The 20,524-nt window shown below is 28.1% G+C and overlaps 1 protein-coding gene across 1 annotated transcript in view; it reads left to right on the top strand.

Annotated features, from left to right (window-relative positions):
• The first annotated feature begins 1,134 nt into the window (after positions 1-1,134).
• The window catches only part of LOC132917844 (protein slit), a 121,198-nt gene continuing 101,808 nt past the window's right edge, over positions 1,135-20,524 (top strand). Inside the window, exon 1 of the mRNA XM_060978793.1 lies at positions 1,135-1,610. Within this exon, the coding sequence (XP_060834776.1) occupies positions 1,420-1,610 (191 nt within the window). The 5' untranslated portion in view covers positions 1,135-1,419. The remainder of the gene's footprint in view (positions 1,611-20,524) is intronic.

The following is a 20,524-nucleotide window of genomic DNA, read 5'->3' as shown; positions in this document are numbered from 1 at the left end:
AATATATAAAGGCTATTGAAACAGCAAAAAAACAACAAAACAATGATATAAAAGTGTTTTCAATATGGGATTACAAAGCATTATATTATATGATACAGACAGTACAATAAATTAGAACTCATATTTCTCAGTTACTTTAAATTAACTCTCGTTTGTTGTTTTTATATTATAATAAAGTGTGTACATTGACATTATTTTGCACGATGGATCATAATATTTAATGGTACATATTGGAATTAACACGGAGTCAATATTAAACATAATTGTATGTATAAATTAAAATGTCTATGCATTATGCCATTGTTATAAGATTATTATATTAATAGTATACATTAATTATGCCTCCAACGTTCGCTTTCGGTATTGTGTCATCGGTAAAATTATCTTTCTAATGCAAATTTACTGCACGAGTATCTGCTTAATATTATACACCTTTGTACGAATTTATTTAATTTATTTTAATAATTTACGGCGACAACGAGATCGACGCTATGGATATTTGAGAAACAAAATATATTTATATATTACCATAACTAAGATATTAATTATTATGGTATAATAGTTGAATTTTAGAATTGACTTACTTACTTATTCATACATTAGTATATTGTAATTGAATAAACCGAAATTTTGATTTATGGACAAGAACTGTAAGCATATTTCATAAAAATAAAACCGTTTGTTATCAGCTGCACGTATCTAGAATGTAGAGAGCTCGGAAGGAGGTATTTATATTATATTATAATTTATTTTTTCATATCTGATTAAATGCAAACCAGAATCCAAGCCGATTACGGAAAATAAAACGTGGAGACGCGTGGCGGGCATGGCGTTAAAAAGTACTTTAATACTTATCTATCCAATATAGTAGGAAAATAAGTATTTTTCTAGTTGAAGCAAAGTTTTGCTTAAATGATCCGTAACGGTGCAGGAGACAACAGTGGGCCATAGTGACAAAATTAAAAGAAAGAAAAAACGAAAAAAAAAAAACGTGTTTGGCAGGACCAAGGAAATCGAGTATACTCCTTTATTACGTTTGAGCAACGTCGGCGGTTGTGACCATGCACCGTCAGAGGTCGTTGTGTGCCAGACGTGCCGACCCCATCCGTCCGTCGACGGTCCAGTTCACCACGCGAGACGTGCCGTGTATAACGCGTATCGCACCCTCGTACGTTATTGTCCTTCGATCGCGATCTATTATAAACATAATATACACACACGCATACGGTCTTATTCATAATAATAATATAAGTACGCTCGGTGAGTGCGAAGATAACGATGCGGTTAATACCCACGCGATCAGGACCTTCGAGGCCAGTGTGATTGGACGTGGTTGTTACTATAACAATAATAATAATTTTTTTTTTTTTTACTTGGTTTCGGTTTTTTCTTGACTTGAGTTAATACGAATTTGTAGACATGAAGGTGTCCGGTATCTTGTGTTTGTTGATCATGGCCCTGGACCCCGGGGTCCGGGGCGACGATCTTAATGATCTGGCTGATAATGCCAGATGTCCTTGGCTGTGTTCCTGTGATCAGACTACTGCCGATTGTTCCAGGAAAGGGCTGGATGAAGTTCCAAAGAATTTACCCTCCGATATCGAAAGACTGTAAGTGCTATAACTTCTATAGCAGTAGTAGACAGTAGTATTATAATTTAACAGATAAGTGTTATTGTGATAGGCATTAATTAGGCTAAATTATAACGCTTATTTATTTGGCAGAATTAAAAATCTGATTAGAACGAATTGTAAGTTAGTCTTTATCATATAAGTAAACATCGTTAAAAATAATATCAGTAATGTACCATATTCAAAAATGATTCGAATTAAATCTGAATATCATCCCTAAAGGACTACTGTAGCTCTGGTCATGACAGATATGTGACAAACCCTTTTGTTTTCAAACAACCGCTGACCTCGCTACCCCTTTATAAGACCTAGATAGAACTGGTTTTTATTTTAATAAAAACTAGCCACATCAATCACACATTCATTGTCGACCCCTTTTTAAAATTATTTCTGTGGTTGGTCTTATTGATGAAAGCAAAAATAGAGATGTATTCATTCTTTAGTATATAACATAGTTGTATTTAAAAATATTAATAGAAATAACTAGTTGATTAAAAAACCCATAGGTCATAATTGTAATAGTTGTGATTGAATTATAATTTTTTGTAAAAAATGAGGAGTAGAAAATTAGATAGGATCTTCGTTATATCTTTTATTTTATGTATTTCATAGTTATAGCTACATTCGATGACCTACTAGAATGACATGGCTTTTTTCTTAACATGTAATTTTCTTTTCTTATTTTTTTCACGATCATCGTGTTCTTTTAAAAGACAAATAAGATTGACGCAAATTCTACACTTAAACTCATGGACAAAATACACAGTCATCACAATCATAACACCTACATATATTATTTATATAAAATACAATTATATTTCAAAGTATTTAGGTTCTAATTCTATATTCTATATATTTATATACAAACTACACAAACAAAATATGAATAAATTCAAATTCCGTTCATAATTTTGTTAAAAATTTTCTGTAAGTAATAGAAAATGAATTATCGAAATCAAAATTCGTTGATCCGTTATCATTAGTTAACAGTACATCGGTTAGTTGAAGTGAAAAGAGAAAACAGTTAGAAAAATAACTAAAACTGTGTAAATTATTATGTTTAATAGAAAAATACTTTTCTCTTAAAAATATTATTAAAATGATCCGATACAACAAAAGGAGTGCGCAGTGAAGCAATTAAAAATAAATAAATATATTACCAATTGTGAAATTGTTTATAATTGTAATCTTTAATGCCAATGAATTAACTTATCTTAATCGCTTAGTATATAATAAAATAAAACAGTTTTTTAGATTTTATTTAGAATATTACGACCCACGGATCATTTCCGATTACTAAAATACACATTATAATTCGTATAACGTGATTATAATTATTAAAAACATATTTTATTGTGTGTATTATAGAGGTGAAATAAAATGGTTTCAAGGTTTTGTACAAGTTGTATGCAATGTATGCATTAAATTGAATAGACTATTAAATATTAAAACTTAAAAATGATTCTTTCGAGTAACTAGTGTGAAAACTTTTTGACTGGACAAGAGCCAATGTCCGTGTGTTATGATTGATATGACAAGAAACCCCTCTGTTGGCACACGAATAGAAAACCATTTTTTAAATACACATAGCAGCCCTGTAACGATCACTGTGGAGATTTGTTTTTTACGATATAATATTCGTCATCGTATATACATATAATATAATATATCACCAGAATAGAACGGTTAAAAGTCCTATTAAAATAAAACGGCCGTCGTGAGTGGATTCGGCCGTTAGCAGACGACTTACAGCTGGCGGTTAAAAACAAATGTGTATCGCCCCTTGGAATGTCAGTTTTTTATTATTATTATTATTTTGGAAAACGGTGAATTTTTATACCCTTTTGGTCGTGACCACTTCTTATCTAGACACAATGTCGTCACGTCCTCAGTGCGTGTGTATCTCATCGTAACATCTTTAGTCAAGAAAATTTATGAGTATTCATATATATATTATATATAGTTACCACGACATGAAACTTGTATATTATTTCTCAATAGCAACTTTTTTTCTTTTTATTTATGAACTCTAGTTCATAAATAGCAATAAGAAACCATAAACAAGTTGTCTTGAAAGTAAATGGAAAATATTTGTACGTTTATCATTATTATTTTTTTGTGAAAAGAACAACGGTTAGTATAGGTATTATAGTTAGAATGGCTGGTCACTGATTCCCATATTTTAGGTATGATCGAATATAGACGAAATCAATTTTGTTAAAATTCCATTTTCCGTGGAGGGTGAAGCATATAGAAATCTATAGAGTGCATTGGACCAAAATGCGTATTTTGTAAAAAAAAATGTTTTTGTAGAAGCTCGCTATTAATTCACCTGCATGATTGTAATATTTTTGAATTAAATTCAAATATTAAACAAGAACGCATCCATATATATTATAGCTTTTAGTAATTATTTATTTTACTACGTTATTATAAAATAATATAGGTGTCTTTTTTTTTTAAGTTGTCCACATAATAAATACGATAATTTTCTTTAATTATTTTATGAACATAAATATTGAGTAGGCAGTTATGTATAATAATTTAATATGTTGAACAAACTATATTATATTTTTATATAATTATAACATAGCACCAACAATGTATGTAACTACTAATTGTATAGTATAATATTCATATTATGAAATTTCTTATAACCATAAGGGGAAGTATGACATTTATTTTATATTATTTTTAATTTATACGATGCAGACTTATGTACGATATTATAAATTGCATAAATAGTTCCGTAGTAATAATTGTAATTTAATTATGAAAATGCATAATGCATTCAATTGTAATTATTTCGTTGTAAATAATTGATACTACTTGTAGTATGCATTTTATGAAATACAATTAAAAATTCTTTAGATAACTAGTCAGATAAAATGTTTATAGTGATTTTTAAATGTCTTGTTTAACACTAGTGGTCAATCGCACGCATCATTTTAGCTGGACTTTAGACCGCAAAAATCCATTTACCTACCTCTGAGTTTTTTCTCTAACATAAATTATACCATATTATTATGTATTATTACTATTATTGCTAATTATTTCAATATTTTCGTATACACAAAATATCTATATAGATTTCAACGCGCACTACTCCCCACTCTCGTTTGTCATTTATTTATTCAAATTAACATGCTCACACACCGAGGGTAATTGTAACGATATGTAGTTACCTTTGATAAAATCGTAACGTAGTCCCGAATGTATATATAATATTTATACACAGATTGCATTTGGGATAACGAATATGATTTCAGCGGCAATTTACATCACAAACAAGACTTGGTTTCATATCAGGTTTTAACTGTTTTAAGCGTAAAAAAACATAAAGACACGCGTTACATTAAAGTTATACCTTGAAAAAAATTTTTTCATAATTATTTTTTAATTTATATTTAATTATGTCATCGGTTTTCAACAAAAAAACCTTATTAATTATTATTTTTTACTTAAAATTGTGTATACAGTATACACTAATGTATGTATTGTTTTTAAATTGATTTACAATAATATTACAAACTAATCTTAAATTTACCAATATTTTTATTCTCAAGTATAGAACCACATGTTGAAAATTATGGATAATAATTATTAATAACATAGAGAATTGTTTTATTATGAAGAAAAAAGTTAAGATAAAACTAATTTAATATTATAAAAATATATTATGTAAGTAGTTCTATTATTTTTCTGTTATCGTTGTAAACAGATTTTTAGTGCAAACAACCTTTTGCTTATAGTGAAAAATGTTTTAGCTAATGAAAAATCGATCGATTATAATTCATTGTGCTTGTAATTGAGAATAATGTAATTTTTATTATTTTAAAATATAAAAATAAATTTTATTTACACCATCAATAAAAGTCAAACCGAAATATTTTAACTGCGGAATTTTTTTCAATTGAACAGATATAACAATAATAATCATAATAAAATATGCCGTGGCATAAAGAATAACATATGAACCCATACATTATGTTGCTGTATTCATTCTGAAACACTTAATCACGCGTTTATGGTAATCACGACGTTGTTGCCCTGTGCATTCAAGGGGCTTTCAGGTATATTACAAAATATGTCGGGGGATAATTTGAACGAAGCTCGATGTCTGAGGATGCATTAATATATGGTCGGGCGCGGATGGTCCACCGAATTGTGTTTATTGTGCGTGGCGCGTTTTACGGTCCGTACGTGATGATGCGGACATTGAAACGCTTAGGGTAATCTGGGTGTCCGTGATACGATGAATGTAAAAAAAAAACACACACACACACACACCCACTGGCGACGGCCAGCTAAGACCCAGCTTAAGCTTCTGTGTAATTATTATTATCAAAAAGGGCGATAAAATAGTATATTATACATACATATATAACATATAGGTCTGTGAATTAAATTTAATCGCACAACTCGGGACATCGTTTATTATATAAGCGTATGACAAAACATTAATTTTTGAGATTAGTTACTGATTAATGTAGACTAAGAATAATTTCGAAATATGTCGTGTATTATCGATAAAGTATTTAACAAAGTTCGATGAACGAATAATGTTGCTTCAAAGAGGAAGGAAATGACATTTTAATGTATCATATTAGTATCGTATATACTACTCCGTTTAAACATAAATCAATAAGCTGTTTTAGCGATTAAGTTTGATAAAACAACGTACACAATATTCACTCTTCTTTTTATATTTATTTTTATTAGTTCACGTTTATACGTTCATTTTTGTTATTTATGTGACAAATATGTATCATCATTGAATTGAATATGCAAATTATGACATTTTTCCGTGTACCTACTTTTTTATTTTATTTTTAATTACCAAAAATAAAATAGTATAATTTTTTTTCTATAATTTTCAATCAATTATTTGGCTTCCTCAAGGCCTTAATAATTGGGGAATTGATTTGGGTGGTGAAATTATAACAAAATTATTTATTTTGAATAAACGACTATTTATATTTATCATATTTTGACCTCAACCACAATCACATACATTATAAAATATTATACAAGGAAAAGATTTATAGAATCTAATTTTGATACAACTGTTACAAGTTTTAACTGATATATCTGTCAAAAAAATATGTTGAATCTGGTTTAAGAAGTATGTACTTAATATTCCCCTTTTTTTGTTTGACCATACGCTTGTTTGACCAAACTTTTACCCTCATAGACAACTGTCACACCATTTTAAATTTTAGCACCCTTAAAATATAAAAAATAAATTTTGAAAAAATAAGTACTTGGGAAAAGGTAGCCGTGTTAGAAACAAAGGGTAACCCGCGCTCTTTGAATCAGGCATTGCTCTCATTGTTTTCCGATCCCCCACGCGACCTTTGTGTAGGTTACATATTTTCCCAACTGAAAAATATAAATGGCATACAAATAGAAATGCAAAGGAGGGCCATATTATATTCCCAGCGGTCATGATGTGCAGCTTGTACGTTTTATGCGAGTTGCACACACGCGCGCGTACATGCATAAATAAATATATATATATATATATATATATATATATATTATATATACAATTTGTTCAGTCGAATCTCCCAAATCAATTTAGCTGTATGAGATAATTTTAGTACTATCTTCTAGGGAGATACATTATGTATACAATACATTATGTCGAGTACCACTCGATCACTGAGTAAGTTGTTAATATATTATACTATACAATACACTGACTACATCCAAATATCAATTTGCACTATAAGGTCTTGTTACTGACTTTAGAAATCTAATTAGTATACGGTATATACGAGTTGTATAGTTTTTGTGCATTACAACATACAAAAAAAGAGAATACAGTTTAAGAGAAAAATAAATATTTTAAAGATGATTTACATTCGAAAGGGTAAGGGTATGTTTACGGTCGGTCGGGTAATAATGTGAAGCGAATTTCAATCCATAATCCATCTCCATTTCAATGGCAAACAATATGGGAAGGTTCGTGACAATCGGAGTGTACAGCTTTCGCTGGGTGGTCTGTATATTCTATTCGGAATTTCTTTCGATCACATTGGATATTTTTTTCAATATTGCAGAAACACGTATATTTTTATTTAAATTTTGTTTATAACCCAGTGATAAAAATACTGTCTAGAGAGATGTCGATACGTGGGATTTCGACCCCCTTCTGTGTCCGGAATTGTGGACCACCTCCACACACACATACATACATATATATTATTAGTACTTTTAAATTGTTATATTCACCATATTAGTACGAGTATATAGATAGATACTTATGTTATATATCTACGGACAACAATAATAAATCGGTTTATATTTAATATTAAATAAAAAACAAATGTTCGTAGATAGTCAAATAACATATTAATATACGGGATATAATACAATGATAATAATATAGTTATGGTCAATCCAAAAAAATTATTTTAAAATATTGGAAACCACAATAATCTTAAAAATAAATTCGTGTAATAATATTATATGTATAAAAAACTACAACTATATTTTCGTATGTTATGTTTTCAAATATACTTATTATTATACTATTTTATTTTATTAGATTGTAAAGTTAAATTTTTCTATAGTTTTGCTTACACAAATTATACAATTGTATATTAATTACTAATTATCAAACGCGTATTCCAAATCTCAAAGATTTTGAATCAGATTTTTACATATTAATATAGTATGTAAATATTGAGGTTGTAGGTAATACTTTATTTTTAGCCATTAATATAGTACACCATATTATATTGCAAATTTTATAAAAGTAAATTATTTGAAAATTATTAATGTAAATGTGTAAAGTATATTTTTATAAGTGCACATTTTAAATGCTTAATATTTAATAAAATAAATAACAACTATTTTAATTTATAGTTAGCAATACAATATTGTTTTATTTATAAAAACTAAATAGTGCTACTTTAATTATTATGCAATTCGCAAAACGTTAAAGATTTGTTTAGTTTTACGTATTATCTATATTGCTATTCAACACCCTTATTATCGTAGGCTGACAGTAGCCATGCGCATTAAAATATTATGTATTACATAATATTATTTAAATACCTAAATATTGTAAACCAGAGATGAACACTATCTTAGTTATAATATTGTGTCCTGTGTCTTGGGATGTTTTTTAGGAGTATTTGTAGTATCTTGTATCCAAAGTCTGAATACTATTTTAAGCAGTTTTAATTTGTGTACTTTCTATACATAAGTAATATATTTATGAATAAAAATACTGGATACGTTCAGTTGCAATATAATTTATGATATTTTATATTAAATATTTAAATATTGACATTTTGCCTCCGTAAACAGACAATCTGTGTGCACATGAAATCTCGGGAGCTATCCAATATAACATTGTAATAGACAACTGTCAAACAATAAGCTATTTAATATACATTAAATTACGTGGACTATGGAAGAGTTTTATTGTTTTCACGGTGACATGGTACGTGTATTGAGTATACTTTTTATTGACCAAACCCACTCATCAGCGTGTAAATCGCGCTCCGGGGGCCCATGTGCAGCCCTTGTCAGTGTTCTTCCGGCCTCCGTGACATTAACGACGTCCGTGTAATGCGCGGATTAATCATTAAAATTCTGTTTTTATTTGACGAAAAAAAATTCTGAATGCACACATAACACAATAATATTATATGTTCCACCTTTAGATAGTCGGTACCTATATATAATATTGATGTTCTATCCTGTCAGGTTGAGATCGGAACTGCTTTAACCACTTGTGGAGAACATGCTCACGGGTATAATATAATATTATGTAGGTGTGTGTGCGTGCGTGCGTGTGTATAAAAAGTCCATTAACACAAATATTTTGATAACCACCTGTCAGGTGCACACGCGAGAGACGTTCTTGTCAACGGACCAAACATGAGTGTTTTCTTCTCGACAGACTCACGGGGTAGGGGGATGGATGATTGATGATACAATCAGACAGTGTTTGTACAGCAGAAGACCAACACGAGAATGTAGTAATTAATTTTCGGCCCTATGAATAGATTTCGTTATCCGACGACGTGTATGTTGCTTGCTATGTACGGTTTTGTATCTCTTGTTTTCGGGTGTATAGTTTTGCACCCAGGCGATGTCGTATCATAAGCAGCGCGCGTTTTTTTTCATATGCAGCAAGCGCGAACGTTATATTATGTTTGTAATTTTATTCGCTTGTTATAATGTTTACTTTATGAATATCTAAACATCTTCTCCCCTAAATTGTACGTAAATTGCACATTGTCACGAACAATATGTCACAATTACACTCACAGACCTAACAGATCTCATTTCTTTGGTTTATTTTTGTTTTTCTTGTTACTTTTGCGGGATATTTTTTTTATTGAACCCACGCAACGCATTCGCTATTAGAGTTATACTAGATAAATGTATTTTTGATGTTCCTAGTTTATTTTTTTCATAAATATTATATTAAGAAAAATAAAAAAATACATACAACGGTAATGATTTACACCTTATTATTGCATGCACTGAAAATAAAAATTCCTTAGCAGGGGACTAACTTAAATATTAAAAAATAAACATACATAATATATAGTTGGAGGTCAAGTATATACCTAGCTATAATCGATAAGATATTTAAAATTAAAACTATGATTTCCATAACAAAATAATTCAAACCGGAAGTTTTTCTAAAGAAATAAATACTGCTCATATTGATATTCTTTAATAATTCTATTTTACAACTACTTAAAGGATGTCGACGATCGCATTATTTTTATAATTACTATTTTAAGTAAGTTTATATAAACTTATTTTATTCAAAAGTTGAACATTAGCATTAATTATTATCTAATATTTAATTTAAAGTGAATCTTTGGTTACGATGATTTAATTACTACTTATTAGTTATTTTAAATATGTATTGATATTAAATACGTAATATTAATATTAGAAGTATAACAATTATTACACTTTTCAAAATGTATTCATTGTATAATCTAAGCTATTTGGTCTATGTTAAAGAAGTTTAGTAAACGAGGCCACTGGCATCACTCACGATTTAAAAGCCTTTGTAGTATTTCTTCGTTGACTGCCTGTATTAGGATTTTAAAACGAACGACATAATATACACGCTCACTAGGCTTATTGACGTTCCAGATGAGGAAGTTATTCATTCACGGCTCTGCACGTTCATTTTTTTTTAAGTGGTCCGATTATGAATGACACCAACCATAATGGGCGCATTTATTACCGTTTACACACACGTAAACGGCAGATATTAATATTATGTCATTTGATAAATGGATTACTTAATAATAATATGTTTGTTATGAAAAATAAAATATATCATTATACTTAAATTTTTCATAACATTCATATAAAAAAATTTTATGTAAATAAGAATAAAACAAAATAAAAAAATAAAAACTGCGTAGACTATAATGTTTATTTGTGGTATAGTTTTAAACTGGTCCAAATTTGAATGAGTTAGTTCTGAATTTCACCCCAGTCTATTTAACCGAGTTAAATTGTTTATATTATATAACATTATTATAATATGATACTTTTATTGTTATAAGATTTTTGGATTTTCATAATGCATTATAATTGTAAAATAAATTAAAAGTTTCTCTTGATGCAAATTATTTGTATGCATTTAAGAATACTGATTATTACTGCCTTAGTAAAATAAAATAAAAAAAAATAATAAATAATAATATTTTTTTATATAAAATACCATATTAAAAACGTATCAATAAACTATGACTTTGTCTATTAAATATTTTGAGCAGCTGCTGGAAATAAAATATGTTATACTCGAGAGCATATAGAATTATTATAACTGTTGGTGACCCAATGAAAAGAACGTGTCAGATATCACACAGCCACGAGCTTATCGAATATCGGATTAAATAATATCGTGCATACACTGAAGTTTGCCTTGTGTAACTACAATATAATAATAACATAATCGGATTATTATGTACGTCGACAAGACATTCAAACGGCCATAGGGATTATGGACCTAGGTTTTGATCAATACAACAGCGGAGGAAAAATCGGTGTACGTTTATAGAAATGAAATCAGTGGGTACCTATACATTTTTCCACCGTTGCACAATATGCAAATGAGAATTCAATTCTTCTCCATCAAACCCTATTCTGCTGCTATGTACGGACCGAAAACCGTAAAATATTAAATATTTACGACATTTAATGAACCGTACCCAACAGGTAGGACGCTCCTATAGGTTATGAAAAATATCTACATAGTTACAGAAATATTTTTCAAGAACTTTCTTTCTGTAGGTAAAAAGGGGTCGTTAATCAATTATAATGAGTCTGCTCAATTATTGTTGCCGATTTCCAATTAATATTCAACATGCACATTGACTGATGATGTAGACTCTGGGTTTATGGATTCTGATAAAGTTTAGAAATATTCATTACAAAAAAAGGGTTTTTAATTAAATGTGCTTGTTTTACATTTGAAAGTTATCATAATGTATATATTTGTGGTTACATTTTACACACTTTTGAATTATAAAAAATTAATTTTGGTATAAATATGATATGGGATTGTCTAAAATAAATTTTTTTTTAAGAGATATAAATTAAAAACTTAATTAACTAGGCTTATGTTATTGAATCTTTTCTATTCTTTCTCAGCCTTTTTTGTATTTTTTGTATCTTCAAAAATGTTGCTATAGCATGTAAAATTGTTGAAACAATTTATTGAACTTTGTAATAATAGTTGTATTTGACATAAACATAATAAACATTGAACAAACAACAATAACTTGTTAAAATAGTCCTTCAAACTTTATAGACATAAGTAAACGAACTTTCTATACAGTGATATTAATAAAAAAATATATATTCTAAAACATCTAGCAGAAGACATTTCAGTATTATTATTATTATTATTATCATTTTATTTTCTGAGTAAACTAAAGTTTTTTTTTTTGAATTTATGGAAATTGTTTAGATTTTATTGACATTATACAAAACAATTTTTGTAATAAACTGTGCATAAAATATTATGTAATACTGGTAGCTAGACTTGGAGCTATAAAAATAGTCATAGCTTTAAACAGTTTTAATAAAAGGATTGAAAAATACATTTAGGAAAGAAAAAAAAATGATATATATGGCATACATTATATGTATGAAAACGATATTATTCATTACATTAATAAGTGTACACCTAATCTTATAAGTCGTAGTATTAAATGTATTATATTGGACTATATTAAATACGCAAATCAAATACAAGTTTAGTTATCTAAGTTTATTCCTATATAATTTACTGTTCATTAACTGAGAATTGTATAGAAACAGAAAAATTATTTTTTACTTGCTTGTCAATTAATTACAAATTCCACTCACATTCTTTTATTTCATACAGCAATTTACGTCAGTATGAAGTTAAACAAATTAACTTAAATTAATGTTTGTGCAGTAAAAATAATCGGTTTCATAATATTTTGAATATCAATTTAAATATGATTAAATATTTTGTCATCATTTATATATATATATATTATTATGTTTAATGGAATTTATTACATATGGAAATTTATTGGTATGCTAATATGACTTAACATTTTGCTTACTTAAATACTAAAATTGTTTACGGATAATTAATTTTTTGATAAAAAATGGCGTTTACATGTTCGATGTTAAGCAATATTATATTATACATTTGTATAGGCTTTGTAAATCTTTTATCAAATTATCATATTAATTTTTCGAAGAACTAACCTATATAATATTATTGTTATTTGAAAGAGAAAAATGGCTATAGTATTGAAGAATTGTATAAAAAAAATGTATTAGTGGGCACTTAGAAATTATAATATACCTAGTATAACATTTTATATTTTATCATACTTTTATTGTTTATTTGTTTTTAAAATAAAATATACTCTCTGTTAGTATTTATATGTACTCCTCATCATTTTTAATATTGAGCATTGTATTCAATTTAAAAAAAATCTAAGTTTATATTTTATTTTAAATGTATAGTTTTTTAAATTATTTTTAATATAGCTACCTATAACTCATTGTTATTTTCTTTTAAGTTGAATTCTATATACTGCTATAGAGGTCTTTGCATTAAATTTCATGGATTTATAAACGTCTTATTAAGAAGTTAAAAGTGTAGCATACCTATACTAAACATTCATTAAAATTAAAATAAATGTCTTTATCCCTAAAGTATTCTTGATAACCTTATAAACCTTCAATATATTTAAATATATGTGTCATCTTTTAACTAACGGGACTTAATAAAATAGGAAGTTTAAAAAAATATATGCTATGAAGTTTTTGTCATATTAGAATAATATAATATAAATTGTTACACAGAATAATATTTTTCACACATTCATTAAAATAAACTGAAATATATTGATAACTCATTTGTATAATTATAATAATTATAACTTATATATTTAACCAATTATTATAGGGATAGATTGGTACTTATAATAATGTAAATGATGCAATTATGAATTTTTGCGTTTTACGTATTTGTGTCATTGAAATTTAGAAATAATTCAGTAATAATATTATTTTGTAGTATCTATTTTATACCTATATTTATGAATGATTTAATAAATCGCTTTTAATTAATAATGTTAAATAACTACTTACAATTGTCATTAATTTTTTTATTAATACAACAGAAAATAATTAGTGATAATTAATAAATTTATGATAAATCATTTTTGTTTTCATAATATTTCATCTTGTATATGGAATTTCTATATACAATTTTTAGTATTTTAAATTGTTTTTAGGAATTTTATTATATCCTACTATAGAGTAAAAAAGTCGATGAGAAAATACTGTTTCGTTTCTCGTTTGATCATGGTTACATTTCTGCTACGAAACGTATGTCAAAGACCTGTAATAATTCAGAAATAGTAAGAAAAATTTTCTTTTTCTCAAAGAGCTGATAAAAGATCAAAGTTTGCGAGAAATTATATTTCTTTTCGCTCGTTACCCAAGCAAGTAGGACGAAATAAAAACGAGTAAAGAAAATAATAAACACGTTACTTGTGCATATAATATCGCACCCGCTTTTACTAACTTTTTATTTCTTAAAAAATGTTTTTTTTTTGTTTACCAGATGGTAGACTATATTTTGATCGGAGAAAATTGTACATTTTTCTTCTATTTTCATTTTCAATTTGTATTTTGTAGATATAATGAATTTTAAAAAAATAGAAAAAATGCTTTATTATTTTAATTTAATCAAAATTCCAATAATACTTATTGAATAAGAATTCTCCGGAGAAAAAAACAGGGATCGAGGGCAGTAAAATATTCGAATTTATAGGGGAGGAGATCGAAAACAGAATAGATGGTTCGTTCTTATTACACCTCATATGATATTGACCTTATGCAGTTCGACATCTTGACATATTTTTTCACTTCATTCGTTCATTCAGTATAATATTACGGGACATAATTTTTAAATAAAATACCACTTTCCAGATCGTTACACTACAATATTTCAAGTAGGTTTTTTAGTATCTGATTTAATATTTTTCCTCTATATCTTTGATTTAATCAGGATAGCCCTGTATGTCCCTTCAAATTATTTGTTTTTCATCCGCCACCTGTCTAAGTAATTGCTAAGAGATGCCGACGATAATAAACTGAACAGGCAATAACAACGAATACCGACTTGAAATCATCGACGCGGTGAGTGTGCGTGTATATTTTACGACCGTAAATAGTGCGTCTCCAGGTATAGAGTAAGGGTATGAAGACATATCGGTGAATACGTATACATGCTCAATGAAGAATCCAGATTGGCGTTCAGACATAAGAGGCATAATATGATATAATTAAAGGAGTTTAATTAATCATATTATAGTTAGTTAAATTAATTTTAATGCAAGAATGAAAAGCATACATAATGTGTTTTAAATTATAATATTATAGATACTTATACAAATATTAATATTCATAGTTCAAATTTCAATTGCAAAATAAAACATAAAAACAAGCTATTAAATTATATTAGGGAGATAAGATTTTTAATTAATAATGAAAAACACATTATTATATTATGCATGATAACCAATAAAATTGTAATACATACCCATTTGAACATATTACATTTTTAACTTATATTATAAAATATAAATTGGTTTAATAGATTAATAACATGGTTAAATTATTTTTCTCAGTGAACTTGCTTTATACTTTCATTTTTATTTTTAAGAGATTATATATTTTTATTAATGTTTTTATTGATTTATAATACGCATATTTTAATAACAGTTGATTAAAAAAATGGCCATAATTGGTATATTCTTAATCAATTCACATTATCTAAGAATAATAGAACAAGCAATTTATTTCGATACTAAACCACCTTTCTAAAATTAAATCTGATTAATAAATTTAAAATATAATATGTAATTATTTTAATATCCATATAAAAAAAAAAAATACATAGACTGTGTAAAAATATTCAACTCAAACTAGATAATACCATAACATTTACCATACCAATCATTTACAAAAATCCAAGTATAATTACACAAAAAAATAAATATATGCGAATTAATCAAGCAGGGTTTTGAAAGTCAATAAACCATATTATATATAATGTATGTATTTATATATTATATATAATTATACTTAATAGACATTATGTATAATGTACTTAATCTATTTAGTTAACTGTAGGCATCGTTATTTGTTACAAATATGAAATAATATAATATTCGTAGTGCACATCGATTACTAAGAAACATTATTTAATTTAAAAATAAGAATTCATATACTTTACTACATTCCTATCCTAATAGTATCAAACTCTTAAATTGTATCAGCTGTCTGGCGCCTTACCACTGGCAAGTGATACGAACACGAACATATTATATATTTGTTCGTGACCCATCGACTTTGCCACCACTTTGTCATGCCAAATAGTACAAAGAGCGCTTTTTTCTTTGTATTGTCCAAACCTCAACAATGGGTACCCTTCAATCGATTGGTCACAAAAAAAAATATTCTTTTGTTTCCATTTCGATTCACATATCATAATTTATGTAATAATTTGCCCGCCGAGCCAACGAAAGCGATTAATTCATATCGGTAATGCCAATGGGCTTTTTATTCGCACTGTGGGAATATTGAGGTCATAAGTGATCAGCCGTTGAATTAATTCTATGTTCAGAAACGTTAAATTTGATTTGGACAAAAAGCTCCCAAATGCTTTTTATTCTCTTTTTTAAATCGTAAAAAAAATCGTTGCGCCTGTTTGTGGCGCCAATCCCTTTAAGCCCAAATGTCCCATTATTTCTAACCCTCTTCCAATAGCCGCGACAAAAACAGAACTCTCATAATATATATTTATATATATAACTATGTACCATAAAAAAGGCTTAACTTATATTTAAATTACGAGTCTTGTATACGCGTCCACTTAAAATTCTCTCACGCGTTATGTAGTTATTGCTTTTTTTCTTCGAATATCGATTACAGCATGACTATTCATAAATTTAGTCGATGAAGTGGGGTACGAAAAATTAATTACATTGTATTTTCGAATCAGAAATATTTCGTTAACGGACTCTGCAGGACCACCGCCTTTTGAAAATTAATTATTATTGTAGACGATTGTAGACAACGTTTACACCGAAAGCAGAACTCGACGAAATGCATTACCACCACCGTTCGTATCATCTATAATAAGTGACATTGATCACCTTACTATTAATATATTATACATAGCTCTATGTATAGAGGAATGTTAACTTTACGAGTAACGTTTTCCCGTGACTAATATTATAAACTCTCGCTATAAAATCGTTTAATTTATCTAGTCTATGTTATCCATAGAATATTTTATTTTGTTTTATATAGTCGGTATGGAAACACTTTGGTAACATACCTAAATACAAAAAGAAACAGGTCTGTTTGGTAATGAATCGAGGTATTAAAATGCCAAAAATGTACTAGAAGTCTCGTGCGTAATAGTTTATATTATTAAATACATAAAACGTATAATACAGATACATGTACAACTATATTATATACGTGTGTTCGTTCTCTAGTATTTTTTTCCGATAATACTCGTTGACTCAAAGATTATCAGTTATTACTTATAGCCTACGTTCATTCATCTCATTGTATCTTTTTTGACTGGGGTCTTAGTAGATACTAGGTATCATTAAATTATAATATAAGCGCATATAGTAAGATATGTCAAATGCAATTATTGTAAATTATTATTTGTTCATAAGTATACACACCATACATAATATTAGTAGAAATAATACCCATACCAATAATACCGAAATGACTATAAGTGATCAACAAAATATGCAAAAAAAATATAGTTATATCTAAGAATAAAAATAAAAAACAAATGTCTCTCCAGTGTCAATATACTGGACATATTAAAATACAATCAAAGTTGAATGACGTTTATTTTTTTTATTCCCTTGAGTTTAATATATATCGTGAATACAAACATCGCTTTTCAACATCGATTTGAAGTACTTTACGTATGCAATAACGCACTATATTATAATATTATCATATTGAGTGGGGTTTCATCACCAGGTATCGATTTATTGAAATCCTATCCCACACATTTAATGTTTCTTATTATAATGCACAGTTCGTGCGCAAATACATTCGGATGTTTAAATCTTTTTTATGTAACACTTGGTCATCAACCGGTCATCGACAAGTAGTCTGAAAAGTAGAACCGTGTAGGATTTTTTTTTTTACACGCCGAATAGATTTAAATATAATGGCATACACTCTACTCTCAGACGAATGAGTGTTATACGTGTTTATTAATCGTGTTTTATATTAAAAAAAGGATAAAACAAAAATCATTGTCTCACTTGGGTGACCTGACAAAGTTCACCGACAACGGTATAAAGGTAGATCGAAAGGGCGTCGATACACGGGACACTTGAAAGTACGCGTCTAATTAAAGTCAGCGACACAGTGAAGCTTTCAAACGCCCTCGTGATGCGGAATTAATTGCGATTCGCTTTGCCACGGTTTAAGGGACTATCGAGGGGTTACTTCGTGTGCACTGAATATCCAAAGCATGCTACTTTTGTGAATGTCGAGATGAAACTTAGATTCCAATACATCCGTTGTGGTTAAAATAAGGTTTTAGAGCATATTCGTTTATTTTAAAATACTATATTAATAAATAAAATAAAAACATTGTTTAACTAAGACTACCAAAATAAAATGATTAAAAAATGTGTTGAATTAGTTTGAATTAGCATTAGAAAAAAATATTTATAGAATTATTTACATACGATGTTAGATATACCGTATATGTCATATACTATATGACATATGTATCTATATTCTCTGTAAATTATTTTTCTCTTAACAACCTTTTAAACTTAAAATATCAGTATCGAAAATATTTATTTACACTAAAGTAGTTCAAAATTACAAAGGAAACTTTATGATTGAATATCAATAAAACAAAAACATAGTTGGCAAAATTGATTAACTTACAATTTTTTTTTTTTTAATTTCCATCTATATTTTATGTATTTTTTTAATATTTTAACAAACATATATTTTATTTTGTATTCAGTTAAAAATAGTTATCAATCCTCAAAATCCGATATCGTTAGGTATACGTTCAAAGAATTTTAGGTATTTATTACATTCAATAAGATTTTAAACAATAAAAGAAGTATAAACTAAATATATGATGTGTAAATTATAAAAAAATATATACTTAATGTCCTGATCGAATAATATTAATGTTCAGATGAAATGTCTTAGTCCAACTAAAGGGTAGACATATTTGAGAAGAGAGTCAGATTTGAGGGTGTAATATACTGTACTCAATTCTTCAGATCCTTCTCCCCGTAATCTTCTGGGAAACACACTCGAATCTACTTTTACAAGTGCTTTTGGCTGGTCTCTCACATAATCATCAACACTCTCACTGGCGGGGGTGTGTCGCGTCTTCGTCCCAAAGCATTGTGTGCTATCATATTAGTAGCACGACCCGCCTCATCTCACCCCAACAACAATGTGCATTCGTTTGCCCTCATTCGTACTGAATACAGACTAGGGGAAGTCGTAAAGGAAAACCGTGATTGCTTTCCAATGGTCCCTTGGTGCTCTAGTGCCGAAATAGGATTCACCAAGTCTATTGTTAAAACAGCAACAAAAGATATCGATTTGTGTAAAAAGTAAAACATATTATTTTTTTACATGCAATTTGAAAACAACGCAAATAAATTTTCAACGATTTTTTTTATCATTTTAATAACATATATATTTTATATTTTAATATAACAATATAAATATATAATAGGTGCACCACTGTACCTGTATTAAGTGCCAAAGAATTATTTTTTATTTTTTTTTCCCAGTTTTAATATTGTTAATTCGACTGCCTTTGAAAGCTTCCAATGAATTATACTGAATAATAATAAAAAAATAGCGTGTGTAATAATAAAAAAAAACATGAAATAAAATTATTCGTTCCAGTTGTATATAAAATATTAAACAAAGTCCACAGTTCCCAACCCGAGTATGTCCCCACTAGTGCATTTAATGAAATTGAAAACACACATTCCTAGACCGATATATTTCATGTTGCTGTTGAATATTACAATAATAACGGTAATTTATCGTTGGGTCGTCCCATTGTAGAATAGGCGAACAGGCGACTTTCTATACTATATACACGACCATTCTTGGGACAATAGGGGCTAGTTGTCGTCCAGTTCATATTATACACAATATTTTCTTCAATCGTCAATAATATGATTTTATGCTTAACCTATATTATAATAACACGAGCAGTGCGCTGTTCGATGATTTATCATCCACCGCGGTACTACCCGTCCATGTTATGAATTAAATTACATTTTTTTAAAACA

This window comes from Rhopalosiphum padi, chromosome 1 (assembly GCF_020882245.1).
Source record: "Rhopalosiphum padi isolate XX-2018 chromosome 1, ASM2088224v1, whole genome shotgun sequence".
Taxonomy (NCBI): domain Eukaryota; kingdom Metazoa; phylum Arthropoda; class Insecta; order Hemiptera; family Aphididae; genus Rhopalosiphum; species Rhopalosiphum padi.
This window is presented reverse-complemented; position numbering and strand designations above follow the sequence as displayed.